At 38.3% G+C, this 19,578-nt stretch overlaps 1 protein-coding gene across 3 annotated transcripts in view; it reads right to left on the reverse strand.

Moving 5' to 3' along the window:
* Positions 1-19,578, reverse strand: part of PTPRQ (protein tyrosine phosphatase, receptor type Q) — a 198,853-nt gene that overhangs the window by 77,099 nt on the left and 102,176 nt on the right. For 2 of the 3 annotated variants that reach the window (XM_018552932.1, XM_018552931.1), the window contains 2 exons: positions 8,695-9,018; positions 2,202-2,323 (listed from right to left, as the gene is read on the reverse strand). In XM_018552932.1, the coding sequence (XP_018408434.1) occupies positions 2,202-2,323; positions 8,695-9,018 (446 nt within the window). The remainder of the gene's footprint in view (positions 1-2,201; positions 2,324-8,694; positions 9,019-19,578) is intronic. The other variant, XM_018552933.1, reaches the window with a different exon arrangement.

Genomic DNA, 19,578 nt, shown 5'->3' on the forward strand with positions numbered 1-19,578 from the left:
TGACAGAAACTCTGCCCTTACCTAAACAAGTGTTGTATGGTTGTACTCTGGCAAATAAATACATGGTTAATATATAGGTGTTTTTCCCCCTTAACACATTTTGGAATCACTGTTCCTTGGATGCATAAAGAGCATTTCATTTTCATCCTATCTATCTCTCTACTCAGCAACTCTCCCCCTCAGTCTCCTTGCGTGTCACTAATCTACTAACTGACATATCTATCTGGATGTCGCACTCATAGATGCCAAGCCAGCACCAGTATTAACCCCTAAGATTACTCATCTACACTGCTCATAAAGACCGTTTTTTTGCTCTACTGCCTATCCAGAGCCACTAAAGCCCATGTTTTATTCTAGTACAATTCAGAGCACACACTCTGGTTCAAGTACCAAGGTGAAGGATGGGAACTGTCATAGATAATAATGCAGTGTAGATAAGAACTGTCATTATTGTTTAATGCAGGCACATTTATTAAATGATGAAGACAAATAAGGTGTAGACTGTAAAAGAGTATGAAAGAGGCACTGAAAGGGATTATAATAAAATATGCCATTCGTAATTACAGAGAGAAGGCTTTGTTCAAATAGTGGCTGTCTGCACTAATGGTATGGATTAGGCTTGCGAAATGCACAGGATTTCTGATTTGCTGTATGTAATGCTAAATATTAATAGGTATACAGTGTCATTACTATTTATTAAAGTGTCTCAAAAAAATGCTGCCAGCAGATATAAAGTGCAGAAACCAAAAGATGCCTGCACATACCATCCGCAACTTTAATTGCTTTCTGCCTGAATGCTGAGTATTTCTGAGCAGGGAAAGTTCTGACACTTGCAGATAGTGTTGAAGCTTGCTACTCCCTTCATCCTCCCCCCGCATTCTTATTGGCCAACCACTATCATTGGATGCCTCACTAACCAATTGGACTGTCATTTGGGCAACAAGGAGCTACTAAAGCTGCTGCAGGTATGCAAAGCCTCCTTTAAGTTTCTGTACTTTATACCTACTAGTAGCTTGATTTTCTCTTTTAAAATGACAAAATCATTCCCATTTAGCCACATCCACTTTTCATTGTGATGCATGAAGCATGGCACTTTCTTGTCACCCTAATGTATTCTTCAAAGTTGGCTTCTCTGCAGCTGCAGTATGTAGACAAGATTCTGTTCTCCTAAACTTTTCCTGCCAGGGCCCTCCATTGCAGTTCTGGGAAGACAGAAGGACATCAAAACACTATGCGCCATCCCTCGAAGAGCACAGTGAACTGAAGGATCCTTAGGAAATATTGTACAGAAATTACAATTGAAGCTGACTCAGACCTAGGGTCAGTTGAGGATTAAGTATGCATTTATAGATTATATATGGAGTGCATGCAGGTCTGAAGGTTATATTTGAGGAGATCATAGCTGTGAGCGCAGAGCAGGAAACTTATGTCTTTTAAAACATTTGTTGTATGCATTTTAACTCCTCTTTGATTGAAATCTGCAAATTGAAAATATAGAATACCTACTCATGTGTAGAAAGAGCAATAAAAGGAGCAAGGAAAGAAGGTCATATGGACATTTAAGTGTAGGACATGGGGGTGCACTTTGACATTTTGGCTTCATGTACAGAAAGGACTTTTCCAGGCACTAGTTATACAACTTTTATAGCTTGCACTAGAAGGGAGGACCACAACAAATACGACTGCAGCTCCATGCTTCATTTTCTAAATTCCAGGATGAGTTAACGTGCTAATCCTTTCCAAAGCTTCAGCATTAATTATAGTACTAACTAAAATCGTCTGAATATGAAAATTAAAATACAAATTATATAACTAATAACCACAGAAATTGCAGTACAACAACAATTTTTGCTCTAACAGGGATGAAATACAAGTAAACAACACTGCACACATCAACCGTAAGAGGTAAGACTGCACTAATAAAGCCATTTCAGGTTGAAGAAGCAGATTCTTACAAACACCCATTCCTGATCGATATTCTGCTTTTCCAGACCATGTAAGCAATGCAGCAAATCTATTATCAGCAAAATAATTAACCATTTATATATTTTTTAGAGGAAACAGAATAGATAGACATCGTATGTGGAAAAGTACCTCAATGATACAGGCAGGGCAGGAACTTCGGTCAGCCAACCATGCTTTGTTACATATATGTACCATAACACAAAAAAAATCAGTAATGATACTCATCCTTTCCTTACCGAGGAGATGTTGATTAGATATGACGTTGGTCCAGTTATGATTAATGGCCCACTCCAAGTGATATTAATACTTTGTGGGGAGGTAGCAACAATATTGATGTTTTGCGGAGGTCCTTCTGCAGCTAAAGTAAATGATAAAGAAAAACTGATTATTTTGATTTGCATTTAGCTTAAATATAGGGAAAGGTTTGTACACTTGGAAACAGAGAGTGCTATTAATAACTGCAGCCTTTTTTCAGCTTTGTGGTAATGTGGCCAGAAATTCAGAATAGTGGAATGGTGAAATAGATGATCATAGAGGCTGATATTTCAACATGTAGAAAAGCAGGTTAGACACCTACCTGTTTTGCACTGCGGCAATATGCCCCAATTTTCTTCCCATCAACGCTTACAGATGGATACCTCATGTGAGTTGTAAAGGTTCTGCTACCTTTTTTTCATTAGAAAAACGAAAGATTCCTTATCTGTCACATTTTCCAAAATCACCTTGTGTGATAATGATCAGTTGGGACAACTGATGTTGATGTTTGCAAAAGCACATCAACATAGGCTATTTGGTTCCATGGTACAAGGGCCCTAAATGCAAGGCTTTCTCATTGCACACCAAAAAGAGAAACTGAAAGAACAGTGGCAGTCCGTGGTGGGCACTGGAGCGCAAAGCAGTGTGGGGGTAAAGTAACCTCCTGCTTGACTGCATAACTCCAGCCATGATGTCATCTGTCCAGTAGAGAAGCAGCCCGGGACATGGAGCATATTCAAATGGAAAAAACCTCTGAATACCACTATGGGGGGTCTTTATAAACCCAACTGACACCAATAATGGGGCACCATTCCTCCCAATGATCACTGACAAAGGGGCATTTTCTACTTCCACTGACCACCATTGCAAGGGCATTTTTTAAACTGACGCCAGAGCAATTTTTTACTCCTGCTGGTCATAGTCCAGCACCCCAACAGACAGAAAACTGGCCCTTAGGTCTGACAGTGCAGTCAGTATTTCAGTTTTAGGACGCCAATAGACATGCCTGTATATCTAGGAAGAGGAATCACCAGCACTCCGTAGAATAATCCAACATGAACATTTATTGGACATAGACGTCACACAATCACAAGAGCCAACGTTTCGAGACCATGCAGGGTCTCTTCATCAGGGCATAAAGATCAGCATCAGGGCTCTTTGGGGGTGATTTACTAACCTAAACACACGCACGCACTAGGTGCGTGGGATTTTTATACAGCAAAAGGTATTTATCAACCAAAAAGTCTCTAAAAGCATATTTCCACTAATGCCATATATGGAAAAATCATGCACATGATGCATAGATAATGCTGCTTCACAGTGTAGACAAAAATGGTTAGCTCATGCATTTTTATCCTGCATATATCAACGCAAGCAACACAATGTAGAGCTAATTTACACAATATCACCTTGCAATTCATGCAGGGCTTTGCACAACACACCTGCTGGGTGTGTACACACTACAAAGGTGTCTAGATTCCACCAATAGATCATGCTGGGAGGGAACACACTACAGAGGTGTATACTTGTTTGTGGCGTGTTTATAAGGTTAGTAAATCAACCCCTTTAGGTCACTCTTTATGCCCTGATGAAGAGACCCTGCGTGGTGATTGTGTGACATCTATGTCCAATAAATGGACATGTTGGATTATTCTACTGAGTGCTGGTGATTCCTCTTCCTACATTGTGTCTGCACGGTGCCATCCGTGTTCATCACTACAAGCACCATTGTCTACATATGCCTTGATTGCTGCAAGGTGTGCGGAGGATTTCCCCTTCTATCCAATATGCCTGTATATCTGACAGCCTCTGCCAACTTTGTAGGTTTATGTCAATGCAAAGGGCAGTCGGAAGTAGATAGGTTCTGCTGGCAGATGCTGCTGTGGATGTTAATCATGGGGAAAGCTTTAATGGATGGAACAGGGTTTCTTATGTGCCTCATTAAAATGCCCCCTTTTTGGGAATGGTTGGCTGCTAGGCATCTGCTGGCCATCATAAATATGAAAGCTACCCACTCTGGATGAAAAACTGTTTTTGTTTCATATGTGTTATAGGTAAACAGTAGTTAAACATATTACAGTTAGATAACAGTTATCACATGCATTTAATCAAATTTTAGTGTTAGTATGTTAATCAAGATGCCTACAAATGGTACTGTATTATTTTATAAGATTTAAAACCTTTAGTACCTTGCACAATACAGAAATTAAATCAATTAATTTTAAAGTAATAATATATGTATACAGTATGTCAGCAATATCTATACTGTTCCTTTAGACTTTTAAGTTAACTACAACATAAGAAACTTCAACCTGGCTAGATTCATTAAGTAATAAATACCAAACCATGTAGTAGAAATTCATATTTTTCTGAATATGTGTACAAGCCAAGAACAGAGTTATCTGATACTAAACATTGAGAATTGTATGTCAATGTTGATTGTGTCATGTAATCAATGCTACTAAACCACAATATTTGATTCTAACATTTTAGTACTTAGAATCAGCACTATACTATGGAAAACCACATTAAAGTATAATAAACTTAGTTCAGATTTTTAAGTACATGATGAAGTGAAAAAAATGGTAATCAGATTTGTGCTTCTTTAACCTTTAATGACTACATAACACGTAAGATAGAATTGAAAAATATTTAGATTTTAAAGCATTACTGATTTTAAAGCTATTTACATTTATATAGTTAATGATACAAAGGTTTTGTTCATACATGCTGAGCTACGGAAACAGCCAATACTTGTTCTTTATGAAATATTGAAACATGTTTCCTTTAAAAAAAGAAAAAAATAGATTTATCTTCTTTTTGTCCTGTGTTAGAACTGTTTGACATTAGCATAACTCATATAAATCATAACAATTCACTAACTATGGATATAACATCTTTCCTATCATAATCCAATCACTTCCGTTCATGAGAGCATTTGTCCTGGTTACCACAATAATGCATTTACTGTAACTAACAAGCATAATTTCCTGATTAACATGCTTCCATCCCTGTACAGGAATGTAGGTCTTATAGAGGTCAGGGTCATCTTTGCAATTCATCTGTGTCCTGATACTAGGGTAGCTGTAAAGTGTGTTCACTGTGTAGAGGATCTGGAGAACCAATCATCTGGGCTTTGAGCTTGGAAAAGAACACAGGAAGTCAGACTGAGTACAGCTCCTAATACCAGCGCATAATATGATGTTATATCATTATTTCACAGCTAAGCCAAGCTGACTTCAAAAACATTGCATGTATCTTTATGGTTTATTGTAACCTTACTTATATTTAAACACTGAGCGTATTAATCTATTTCTTAAAGGGCAAAAAGGAGATGAAGAGATATTTCCTCAGGAAATGAAGACAAAGACTACAGAAGTGTTTAAACAATAGGAGAGAAAATAGATATACAGGTCACTTGCATTAACCAAACGTCCTTTTATTTCTTCGTCTGGTTGGAAGGCTTTTGTGGTTTTAATTCTCTAGCTTCATATAACAGCAAGCATGCCAACACTGAAAGCATGGTGATCATCATATCATGTTACTACAAATATCCATGTAAAAAGGCACATGCACACCAGTATGCTTATGAACATGCTGCTGAGGAACATACTAATACTCCTAAATTAGCTGAACCACAGCTTGATGCTAAAAGGACCAGCACAGTTTCATTTAATATTTTGGGTTTCACTGGAGTGCTTAAAAGCCCCTTTCACATGCTCCAATCAAGAGAGGATCTGTGCATGGATCCCTTCCTGATCGGAATAGATGTCTCCTTTGTGACATCCGTGTCCATGCAGTTTTTTCCTCCATTTTGTTATGGAGGAAAAAAACTGACATTACTGGACACATGTTAGTGTATGGGCAGCCGGATCTAAATGAAGGGGCAGCCGGATCTAAATGAAGGGGCATCCGTTTATTTCTGGTTACCCCTGATCAGGTCCGGCTCAACTGATTTCTGATTTGTTTCGTTTTCCCAACCTGGCCGGAGCCAGGGGTAACTGGATGAAAACGGACACCCGGCTATTTAGATCCAGCTGCCCATACACTATCATTGGGCTTCCAATCAGGTTCGCCTGAAAAACCAACAGGCGAACCTGATCAGAAAACCCTTGTGAAAGGTGCAAAAGTGGATCTAGCATCAGATATATTTTTCATGTTAAGTGTATGCAATGCAAGTAATGTGTCAGTGTAAAGCTAGCTATACACTTATACATTTCTATCATTCAGCCCGCGGGCTGAGCAAGAGAAAGTCAATAGATTCCCCCATCCACACTAAACAGCATGGATAGAGGAATCCCTGCTGCCAGCTATTACATCCAGACAGCCACATCTACCACACCTGCCTGACTATCTGAACAGTGATTGCACCTGATAAGATGTAGTTACTGTTTGGCCAGTAATTTTCCACATGGTGTCAATTTTCAGTCAATTTTTATTCCCAAAAGGGCCACCTACTGCTTGAACTTCGTTCTGATTTCAAACAAGAATCAGATGAAATTCAATTTAGCCTATTTTATTTATGTCTGGGGAGTTACAGAAACACTTTCAGGTATATTTTTTTAACACTTACAGGGATTACATTATTCTCCCTGACAATGCCTTCATTTGCTTTTCTGTCCAGAAGGACAGAGCCATTGTTGTTCAGGCATCGTTCACGTTCACTATCTACATCCTGAACTGAGATGCTGGCTCAGAGAGGACACCATTATTTATATCCTGGACTCTGTGAAGTTCTTGGCTGTGTTCACAAATGTCTGACACAGATAAGGTCCCTGCTGCAGCCTCTTACTTTGTGAGAAGCTATGTTGAAGTCACTGGAAGACAGAAGAATTAGAAAAAGCTTCCACCTGCCAACAGCAGACAAATTGCCCAGGATCCCCAGTGATTGGCGGAGGGCTACGGTAGTCCCAATAATTAAAGAATCTCAGCCTAGGCAAAGTCACTCAACTGGAGCTCAAGGACAGTTTTTTTTTATAATTATAAATGGCAACATTTTTCAGAAATATGATACTGCTGCTGTATATTTTGACATGGCAGACACTTATTCATGTAGACTTGCAAAATTAGATTCACTTTACCTCCACCTCCTCATCATTCCAGGTTGTGATCAAAATCATGCCTCACTCTACCAAAGGTAAAACTCTTGTTTCCTAATTCACAACTAAGGAGCATCCCTTTAAGTATGAAAATCGCTATCTACACTTAATTTCCAGGTACAATCATTAGAGCATAAAATACTAGAACTAGAAATGCTCCTGTGAAAAAGTCATATTCCTTTTACTATAAAATAGGCAAAAACTATTTTTATTAATCTGCACAAATCTACTCCCCCACATATAAAAAACACTTTTGTCACATTGCAGATGTTATCAGCTGTGTTTGTTATAAGTACAGATAAGTACTTATTTACTAGACGAAAGGTTTCAAGATTGCTGGGACTATCTGGATTTGAATACCAAGTCATAATTTGCAAAGTTTGGAACAACTCCTGAACTGTTACAGGATTGCCTTTATTTTTGGAATTGTGTTTCTTTTTTACAAAATAAAGGCATAGCCCCTCTATTCAAAGCATACCACCCTGGCATACCAGCCAAGTATATGGGTTGGTATCTTCATGGCTGAGGAGCGTCAAGCCCTGATGGACACAGCTTATATGTCTACTACTGTTGGAAGGCTATTTATGAGTAGGCGTGATGGAAACAGCCACCAAACTCTTACACACGAAAGGAAATATTTGAAGGAGAAGTTTATGTGCAACCTTTCTGCTCCCCGTTCCTCACTGATCAGAATGTGCTAAATGGACTGTGGAAGAGCTTCTAGCCATGCTAATAACAGCTTATATGGCTACAATTATTAGAAGATGGTTCATGGGGGGGGGGGGGGCTCTTAAAGTACCAGCCTGATGACACAAGCCACCAAGTTCTTTTACACCTTTGGTGCCCCAGGAGGAGTTTCTTCATGGGGGAATTTATGTGCAACCTATTTATTCCTCCCACAACACCATTGTGGGAACAGTTACGATGCTACCAACTAACTGCTGCTTTCTTTGAAACCACTAATCACCTATAACAGTGTGCTAAATAGCCTGTGAAATCCCAGAATTCCACGGGCCAGGTAATGCATCAAGTCAACAAATGATTCATTCAATTGAGGCCTAGATGCTGCACTGTAAAGATTGGAGAGCCTTTGCCTATTGCAATGCAAAATTGAATTCCAAAAACCTTAATATTTTAAACATTCATTGCATGTATATTTGACTTTCATTAGACTTAGACTTCTGCTATGATTTACATACTGTTCAGCAAATGTTTGTTAACTAGTGATGTAAATATTCTTTTTTTTCTATAAAATAATAAATTGTTGGTGTTGTTATTATTATTATTTTATTGTTTTACTTTAGAAAAATGGTTAGTTATTTAGTTAGTTTTAATTAGTTAGTTAGTGTTTACTGTATAAAAAATTTTCACTTACGACCAGATAATGTTTGTACATTTATCCACGGTGTAGATGTACCATATCCAGCGTTAGTGCTAGCACTAACTTTAAATCTATACCATCTGTATTTTTTTAAGCCATATATTGTCTTCTCAACAATATTATCTGCATACGAGTAGAAGTCTTTGCTTGTCTCGACACATTCACCAGAGTTCCAGTCATAACATTCAGTGGAAAGAAGCTGAACTGTGATTTTGTAGTTCTTTAAATACCCATTTGTCTTGTATGGTCTATTCCACTGCAACGTGACACTTGTAGAGTCAATGCTTAAAAAAGTAACATGTCGTGGGGCACTAGGGACTAAAAGAAAGAAACCAGTAATAAAATATATGCAACACACAAAATGCCTTCGCTATATACAAAATGATTATTTAGATAATCTGATAATAACCTAAATAAATCCAATAGCTACATGGATCCAGACACCTTTCTTGTAGTGCACTGCTAACTAAAAATTGGTCAAACAGAATTTTTATAACATTAACACATTTACTCCTAAATACATAGTAGATGCATACACAAACAGTTGCTAATTGAAAAAAAAATGGCTGATAAGTCCGTCAACTCATCGAAATAATAATTTGAATCTTAAATATTCACGTCTAGCATAATAAGGAATACTGGAACCTGGCCTGGCCTGGTATTTCACGGTGATGCATCCTAATGGAAAGACTTAGGACTGAAATTTGAGGATTGTGTTTCTCTCATTAACTCCATTAACATACAAAGGAGAAGCCCCTAACCCCTCACAACCCTTCCTAACATTACAAAAGGAGAAGCAAGTAGAAATGTTAACCCATGTAAATGCAATTTAAACTCTAAGAAGCTTTTTTTAAATTTATTTTTTGCTTATGCTATGTGAATGGGAACATGTAACAAATATAAAATAGGTCTTATCCCAATTTGGCTGCAAATGTGAAAATACACTTTAAACTTATTCTGTAAGGTGAGAAGTATTGAGTAAAGTGCAGTAACACACTGCAGTCCAGCAGCACACTTTCACTGATCTGATATCAGTCATCTGATACCAGGGATAAATAAATCTGCCGAGGGTTCGCCAAATCCTGTTTGAAGTTAGTGAAATCCAAATTTTGTGCTAAACCAGATTGAAATCTATGGGAATTGAATCTTGTTAGTACGTTCTAGCCATTTTTAGGGCTAATAGTTAAACTACTGTAAAAAAAAATAAAGGCATGGGAAGTTGAGTGCTGCCATGGGGGGACATATATCAAGGCAAGAAAATGAAATGTTAAAAATAGTGTACATCATGGAGATGGTCTTTCCATTCCTTTAAATAACATGCTTAAGGTTGCCTTAAAGCCTGTATGTGGTGCTATGTAACAGTATGAATTTCACAAACAGTCTTAGCACCAGTGTACACTGCCAGTGCATATTTGGCTATGAAATTGATTTTTCTCTTTTACAATTAGCTTGGCTTACATATGCCAGCAGCACTACAATCTGATCCATTGCAGTTTAGGTAAAGTAGTGAAAAATAAAACAGGAAGAAAACGACATGGGTTTCTCCTATATATTTAAGCCAGGCATGCAGCACGGGTGGCTAGAAAAGGGAGTGCAGAGAGCATGCACCCCACTTCCCCCTTTGTGTACCACAGCAGGTCACATGACTTTCAACCAAAAGCAGCAAATATGCACAGTAATCCTGCATGTCTTATTATTATTATTATACAGGATTTATATAGCGCCAACAGTTTGCGCAGTGCTTTACAATATAAGGAAGACATTACAATCACAATGCAATTCAAGACAAGATGGTAAGGAGGGCCCTGCCCGTGAGTCCTATAATTCTTTATCCATACAAAAGTATGTCCTTGGATAGATGGGCAACAACATTAATCATGGGCAAATAACTAAGCATGCCTCCAAGTCAGAATGAGTAATCCACAGAATAGTCACATACATCTAATAATATATATTATAGGAAATGCAATATATGGGTACGTATAAGTCCTCAGCAGCAAGAGAACAATCTATGTAGTTGACTGGTTTTGCTGCAAATACCCCAGCAAAATAATTCTAACATAGAATTTAAAGCAGCCGCTGCTAATGTGTTTTAATGTTTAAAGCTTTGCAGCTGTCATCCTTTTCCTGGCCTCACTACCTAGTGAGTCACTGACATGGAACATGTAAGCAGGATGGGAATGCTGGCTTTTTAGACTTCACTGGCTGAATGCTTGCTCCAGGACAGTAAGATACTAGGAAATGAAGCTAGAACTAGGATGACAGGCCTGGAAATTGCATGGTTAAATAAAGGTCAGCAATGGCAGCTCAGGGAAAAATACAAGCAATATTTTTATTTATTTAAATAAAACGTTACTTCTTTTTTTTTTTAAAGGATTTGTGCCAAGTTTATTGCATTGTTTTATATTTATGAATCAATACCTCTGTTTATATCATGGTAAATAAAACCCATACTGCTTCCACACAGTGTTTTTTCTTTTAATTATTAGTGTGCCTTTCCAACACTAGCCTACTAATTCTCCATGAAACAAGAAAAGGCTGACACATTGTTATGTGCATATTTACACACACAGATCATGTGTATTAGATCACCAGCCTGTGGTTTTTGGCAGTTAATTGCACAATGTTTTCCATTTACTTAAAGCAGCTAGCTCTGCTACATAACAGCTGCACTATTGCCTTTAACACCCAGTGATTCTATTTCAGAGAAAAGTTAGCCACTTCCCAGATGACCTCTCAATAGATATATGCTCATTATGAATAATACTATGAAGGCTTCCTGAAATAATTATAAGAAATGAGTAAATATGCAGTTCACTCAACACAAAAGTACACATGATCCAAGATTCCTAATTATCTGGTATTCTGAAACTTTAGTCAGCCTCAGCCTTGAAACCCCTGGGGTCGTTTAAAGTTCTGTAGTTAAGTCTTTAGTAAAACTAATGTGAAAAGAAAACACTGTTTTTAAGCATAAAAGATAAGCAGCAATATGATATGATTAAAATTTGATGACACTGAGACAGGACAGAGCAGCTGTCATGAATGGATTACTCATTGTTGATATACAATACAGAGTGCCAACCTGTTAGCTGCATCATATAGTTGTCCATGGTTGAGCAAAACATGCCCTAGAAGCACAACACCTATTATCGTGACCTATGGTCCTGTTAGGACTATGGTATACAGTTTAGTTTGTAATGAATGCACACATATAGATTAAAGTGTATAATAACCAAGGACGAAAACCTACTATAACTTACCAGTCCGTAGATGTAGTGGCTGCACTGGGCCCCATTTACACTGAGCGATTTGAAGCGATTTCCGCTAAAAAATTGTTCAAAAATTGCTCAATGTAGTTCGTCCAATGCATTTCAAATGGAGCTGTTCACATCTCACAGCTCAATGTCGCCTGTAGCTTGTAGCTCAAGTTTGTCGCTGGAACATGACCTATTTTTCCAGCGGATTTTGTGCGATTTGGCCCCAATAGGCTTTCATAGACTGCCAAAAGTAGGGCTACGTAGCGCGATGAGATGTGCAATGTAGCTCAATGTAGCTCAATGTCACTCAACTCAAATAAGCGCTAATGTAGCTCAGTGTGAATGGGATCTTAGATGGGTTTTTTCAGGCTTTTCCTACTTAATTTTTACTTCCTGTCCTTCCATTACTGTCCTAGAGTGATACGTACTCAATGTACGTATCTGTGGAGAAGCAGCATTGTTGTCCTAGGACAGGAGTGTGTTAAGACTACAGAACCTCTCCTTTTCTCTACTCTGTGAAGTTGATAAGTTTGCTTGAGATGACACTGCATAGTGTACAGCACAGAGGACAGCCCTAGATTTTTGGCAGGATCACCAGGTACCTTTTTCTTATCAAACAGATATAACAAAACACTTTTAATGGTATGGTATAGTTAGCAGACCTACAGGGTACAATTAAGGTAAGTTCATTGTTAGGGTTACATACCCTTTACTTAGAATGGGCAAGATAACGAAATAACTACATTATTTGCATGTTGATGTTAAAATAAGAGGCTTACTTCACCAATAAGTATGTACTTATTTTTTCAGTGATGCCCTAATCCGCCGATAGGCTACACCTAGTTCCTACGACAGTTTTAACTCACTAAGCAGGGTTAGTACTGTAATTACAATAATGGCACTTGTGGCCCAGTGCCCATGAGTGCCAATATTGTAGGGTACAGTAAGGTAAATAGGCAGCATCAAGTCTTATAAGGTACACATTGTTATAACTTTCTCTCAAATGTTCATCCTTTGTGGTTAAATTTAGCAGTATTCATGTAGGGGGAAGGGGGTTAGGAGCAATCAGAAGGCTCTTTATCGTACAGCAAACATGAAATCATCACTACTTTCTCTTGCTTGGTTGTATGTGCAGTTGAAGATTAATTATGAATTCAAAACCAACCACGTTTTGCCTTTAATAGTAAACATTAGCTTCATATGATTTAAGGGTCCGAGATTTACAAAATTGCATCATTAATTAGGAAGGCCTATGGCAGCAGGGTGTCTAATTATGGTCTGCAGTGTATCTATGCTCACTATCTCTGGCCACTGAGGTACCAAATGCAGCATTTTAAAAACAGACAAAATTTTGACCACCACACCCGAAAGTACTTCGTATTTCTCTGGGCTCCAGCATTGAAATGACATGGCACAGTAAAGTGAACTTGTTCTAGGGAACATTATTTTACACTCTGTAAGCATGCACTACAATATCATACATTATTTTAAGTGCTGCAAAAATGAAATATCATCACTGCAAGGGTAACCAATTAGAAATCTATGCTACTTTAACTGCAAAATGATTTTTAATTATGGTCAGCTATTCCTGTGATTTTACTTAGCTCTGACATATGCATTGCCAGACAGTTTGCTTTAGCGTCTCCTAGTTGAGCCTCACCTTCCTGGAACAATTCCCTGTTCATTGAACAGAACAAATTATTCTGAACAATTGTCCAGTAAGCAGATTGGAGGTGGGGTGGTGACCTAGGAAGTCATACCACTGGACCAGGAAATAGATAGATATAGATAATAGATATAGATAATACCTTGCCTAGCTATGCAGTGTTGTTGAGTATGGTGTAGGAGCCCGGGCCTCAGGTGCAATTGTAGATCAGTGGCGTGGAGGGTCATGTTTCTAGAGGCTGCTCACAAAGTGTCCCCAGAAACAGTCAATGGGGAATTGGAAGGATGAAAGGTGCCACAAAAGTTTAAGAAGTTAAACAGTACAGTAAAATGTTTTTTCAACACAAAAGAGAAGAAGAGAAACCTCAATGCTTTTTTGGGACACCCCCTTCATCAGGGCTGAGAAACAAAATAATAGAAAATATGTAAGAAATCATATAGAGTGAGCAAAAATATGTACCTATAAAAAAACATATAAAGACATATAAAAGTGTAAATATATAAAAATGTAATTGTAGAACAATCTACAACAATGATTTCTAAAAAATGCTAACATAATAATAGAATAATAATGATTTATCAAGAAGGTAATAATCTAAAGTTAAAATATGATAATACTAGGAAATAAATATTAGAATAAGCCCTTTCATATTCCACTGGCCTATTTATATTGCCCATGGAAAGGGCAAATTGAATAAGGCTTGATCGGTAAAGTGGGGGGTAGTCAGTGGTGGGCCTGTTGACTGTACAGTGGAAGAACAACTCACTTTTGTTATTTCTTGAAGAAAGCCAAAAGCAGGAAAATTAATAGATGAACAGTACTAGCTATTGATGAGAATAATGACAGATAGGCCTGTGTCTGGAAGTTATATGTGGAAATGATCGTGTTAGAGGATGTACCCTAGGGTTTAGTGTCATCAAGGATGAGTACCAACCGAAAATGTCCCAAAGCCCCCTGAAATAATCTGAACATGTTATTAATGTTTTACTGCTGAAAAAAAAAGTGTACACACCTACTAAATAAATGTGGAAAAAAAGGGCCTAGTGTCGAGGGGTGTATTTCCTCTCTTGGTGAACTGTACCTTAGGTTAATACTAAACCAGTGTATAAAGTATATACCTGAGAGGGAACAAATAACCAGTGGTGGTAGAAGGGAAGATCAGGTATGAAGGTGTTCAGCTGAAAACTTCAAAAGGTATTTGGCACGATTTCCAAAGTGATTACATTGGATCGATGGGGGTACTTTGATAATGGCTGCTGTCACTAGATCGAAATCTCCCTCATAAGTGAAGTGGAGGGGATAAATTATTAGTTTCGTAGCCTTGATGTTTTGACAATGTTGATCAGGTCTGTTTCTAAAGGTCTGGATTGTTCTACCCACATATTGTAATTTGCATGGTCAAGTTATCACATAGATAGTACACTCTGAGAAACAGTAAACCAAGGACTTAATAGGCCACAACATCCCATTACTTGTTGCTGTCACTGTATATTTTTTTCTGCAATCATCGAGCTTGATTTGAAGCATCTTTGTTTTCTTGTGTTGGTAGTGCTTTTTGAATGCAACTGGGAACAACTAGGTTCCTAAGTTACTTGGCCCTGCAGAAAATTAGTTTGGGCATAGGTGGATAGTTTTTCTTTAGCTATGCAATGTGGCAGATTATGTAAATCACTAAAATGGCTGACCAGCATTGTTGCAAATACTTTATACATATATTTCAATATCTGTTTAACTGTTTGCCTGTTTTTTGTTTTGACCCTGCTTCCAAAAATGTCCCCTCCTCCCCCCAAAAAAATAGTGCCTCCTACCTCCCTCTACCTAATCACTGCAGCGATTGTAGAAAAAAAAACATTGCCTAATTGCCCTAAATACCCTACTGTGACACACTGGGTCCTTTGTATATTTTCAATGCAGAGTGTGAGGATACAGCAGCTGTGTGATGACGCCACAAAGGGGTGCAGTGACAAAACCATGGCAGGCCCAGACTGCAATACTAGATCTACAGTCTCTACTGTCAGAAGAGACTGTAGATCTCATAATGGAGTTATGAAAAAAAAGGGCTTGGGGGCTATTTGTAAAAGCAAAATGGTGAATGGGTAGGAGGAGGTTGCATGAGATGAATGGAGGTGACACTTTTTTCCAGAGAAGGGATTTAAGTACACTTAAAGGTGGTATTTCCTTTATTTACCAGAGTGTATACCCAGCCATATCATTATTACTAATAACTCCTAGACTTCCATTTTTATTCTTTACCAATGATATGAAGCTTTCTTGAAATACTAAGACCTTACAGTCAAGTTAAAGCTTAACTCTTATCAATTAAAGCAGAACTAAACACTCCGTGGAAACTTTACCCCATATCTAAATGAAATATACACACATTTGTACCATTATTTCAGCAGGTAAGGTATAACTGCACAGTGCATGCTTCATTCCCAGAATCCTTGCCATGCCATTATCAATTATCTACTGTAAAATATTAAACTAAACAGAATTAAAATTAAATAATTTCACACATAAGAAAACTGAAATTGTGTAGACATCCCTTTGTATTCTTGACCTATTTTTTCTATATAATCTATTTTAATCCTACATCTATGCTTACAATACAGTATTTAGTTATGGCATATGCCTACTTTTCATGGGAGTGTGACAAGACAGTTTTGTCTGGAGTTCAAGTGAAAGCTGTACAGATTGAAAAAATCATCAGGTCCCATGGAAGTTAAATAGGCTGAAAGAAAACTAAAACCAAGTGCTGCATTATTGGCAGAAAATTAGCTGATATGTAGATACCAAAATGCCAGACTTCAAAGCTTAAGAATAGTTTTTCACCTGACCAGGAGTGACCTTCTATGATACCCTCTTCTAGTTTGATAAACTGTATGCTGAAACAGCCAGTTTTAAGACGAATGTACTATTGAGTTACAGATACAAACAGGATTACAGTTGCTTTAGCATGGAGAATTGGATTTCCATTCTTTGAGAATGACCAAAAAAACCCCTCATCATAGCTTCCAGCCACAGCTGGTATTAATTTGGTCATGTCGTTCCCTGTATCCTATACTTGCAGCACAGCTTGTTTTCATTTACTAAAGTAGAATCCACCAAGATGAAGTGATCAACGTCTGCTCCAGGAGCACATCGCCTCCAAATATTTCATATATGTTTTATATTTATCTCTTCTATACTAAACCCAATGTCAAGTTAATCATAGATGTAAACATCTTTGTTTCAAATGCAGCACATGTGTAAGACATCCCCTATAAAGGGAATGAGCTTTTTGAACAAAAGCTTAAGATAAAAATACAAATTTACAGAACAACGCAAATTAATCAGTTGATTAGATTTTTTAATTGGGGTAATACCTCATAATTACTCAGTTTTTTCAAAAGGGCATCAACAATTGTAGAACAGTAAATATTTAGGATGTGGCAGACTTAAACACATGGGGGTACATTTAAAATGCAGTGGTATGGTGGTACTTAAAAAAAAAGCTACACAAATTAATAAAAGCACAACAATGGGCTTTGCTAATTTGCACTGCATTATGCTGGCTTTGGAAGTTCAAAGCTGGCAGAGAGCAATAGAAAGTAAAAGGGCTGTGAAGAAAAAAAACCTGGCAGACAAGTCATGTGACCTATCAAAGTCACATGATTGGCTCTACTTCAGTCACTTTTAAGCCTCAGTAAACTACTGCAGACTTAATACCATGATGTGCATTTTAGGAATGAGCCTCAAAATGCATGCCACAATATTGAGTAATACTGTGGTTTATAAAAAGTGGCTAGCAATATCCACACTCTATGTTATAAAGTGTGCCCTCAATATAATGTGGTTATTGATACTATTGCCACCTATATAGCAGTGCAGGTACTATAACTCATAGACAAGATGCAATTACACCGACAATTTACGCAGCACTTTACATAGTTGCAGATTCACATCAGTCCCTGTGCTCAAGGAACTTACAATCTAAGGTCCCTTTGTCACATGCATACATACAAGGGGTAATTTAGACAGAAGCCAATTAACCTACCAGCATGTCTTTGGAGTGTGGCAGGAAACCACAGTACCCAGAGGAAACCCACGCAAGCACAGGGAGAACATGCAAACTCCTTGCAGATAGTAACCTGGCTGGTAGTTGAACCAGAGACCCCCCAGTGCTGCAAGGCATAAGCATTAACCACTACACCACTGTGCTGCCCACATGCATGGAATATCCTAACAAGAAAGTGTCTAAGTAACAAGTAAGAAGAACATGAAAAAAGACAACGTTTGCCAAGTTTTCCATTACAACTAAACAACTGCACACCCTTGCAGGCATGCAGGAAGCTAAAAAGCTCTGTCACTGTAGGTTCAGCTTAAGGCAACCCTTTTCGATGTCAATGTTTATAAAAATTGCCACCATATATAAGTAATTCAGGTAATAAACAACCCACCAGTGTAAAATGAGTAAACAAAACCTCATCTCAAGTCTCCCAAGGTCTAGTTATTTCCCTGGTGCTTTCCTCTTGGATTTATTTATCATCTTGTCACCTTGCAAGGAAATCCATTTAATTTGCTGACCATTGAAGACTGCCTAACTTTAGATTAAAAGAGCAGCACTGTAGAGCAGGCCTGTGCGTGGATAAAGCGTCTGGTATGTAATATAAGGGGGACCCCGCGTTTTCCCCGCCCCATTTTTGGGGTGGAGTTCCTCCTTGAAATTCCTACCAGACTTTAAGGGTCTGGTATGACTTTAAGGGAGAACCCCACACACTTTTTTTTTTAAATGGAGTCCCTCCTAACATTCCTACCAGACCTAAAGGGTCTGGTATTGTTTGGGAGGGGGAAACCGCACGCTTGTTTTTCTTTTTCTTTTAGGTACATATGTGCCACTTTACAGGCAGCTTAAGAGGACCCCCCAGGCACGATATTTAAATGAAATTTTCATTTTTCATTTAGTTTTAAATTTAGGGTCAGATGTGTTGGAAATGTAGAAGCATATGCTAATGTACTGTTATGTCTATTGAGCACTAGATGGCGCTGTAGTGCAATGTTGGTCTCTATGCTTATGTATGTCATTCTATTTTACACAGGAAGTTCTATCTGTATATTTTTTTCTCTCATAATGCTGTATTCCTGTATATATACATGCAATGTCCTGCTAAGCAAGTAAAACCTAATTTAGCATTCCTCAAGATCTCAGTGCTTCATCTAAACACATAGCCAATAAGATGATTCTAAAATAATTTATATATACTGTACATATCATTGAAAATCTCAGTCTCATATATTACATACGATGGTAGTCCAGACAAAAGTCTAATGCACCACTAATATATAGGGATCCAACTGAAATTTTTTGGCAAACTGCTGAAAGTGCCATCTTTCAGGCGAAATTGTGTAATGCTCCCTTGTAAATCTGCGGCTATATGTGGATCACAGCTGCGGACCAAATCCCTCTTTGGTTCCAGGTGTGGCAATCAGTCATGAATCCCAGGCGTCTCTCTCCCTTATGAACGGAGAGTTAAGGTTCCCATACACCTTACGACCATCGCAAGACTTTTGTCTTGCGATGGTCGTATGCCTCTTAAAAGCCCGTACGATCTGCCCACCTTGGACGGGCAGATCGTACTTGCGATCATCGAAAGCCTGCCCCGCTGAGGGGCGGGCTTACGATGACTGCAATGCAGAACGGGCAGTGTGCGCGTGCGCACACCGGCCCGTTCCGCAGCTATCGGACGAGCAGGCTAGAAACCCGTACGATTCTCGGCGGGTTTTCGAACATGTTGGCTCGACAAAAGACGTGCGACCGTACAGTAGAAACGGTCGCACATCTTAGTTCACACTGCTCGATTCTTGTACGATCGCGGGATTTCGCCCGATTCTCGTACGAGAATCGAGCAGTGTATGGGCACCTTCAGGGATTCTTGCATCATTTACCACAAAACAAAAAACAGTAATGCCAGACCT

The sequence above is a fragment of the Nanorana parkeri genome, unplaced genomic scaffold (genome assembly GCF_000935625.1).
Source record: "Nanorana parkeri isolate BGI_ZX_2015 unplaced genomic scaffold, ASM93562v1 scaffold101, whole genome shotgun sequence".
In the NCBI taxonomy this organism is placed as follows: Eukaryota; Metazoa; Chordata; class Amphibia; order Anura; family Dicroglossidae; genus Nanorana; species Nanorana parkeri.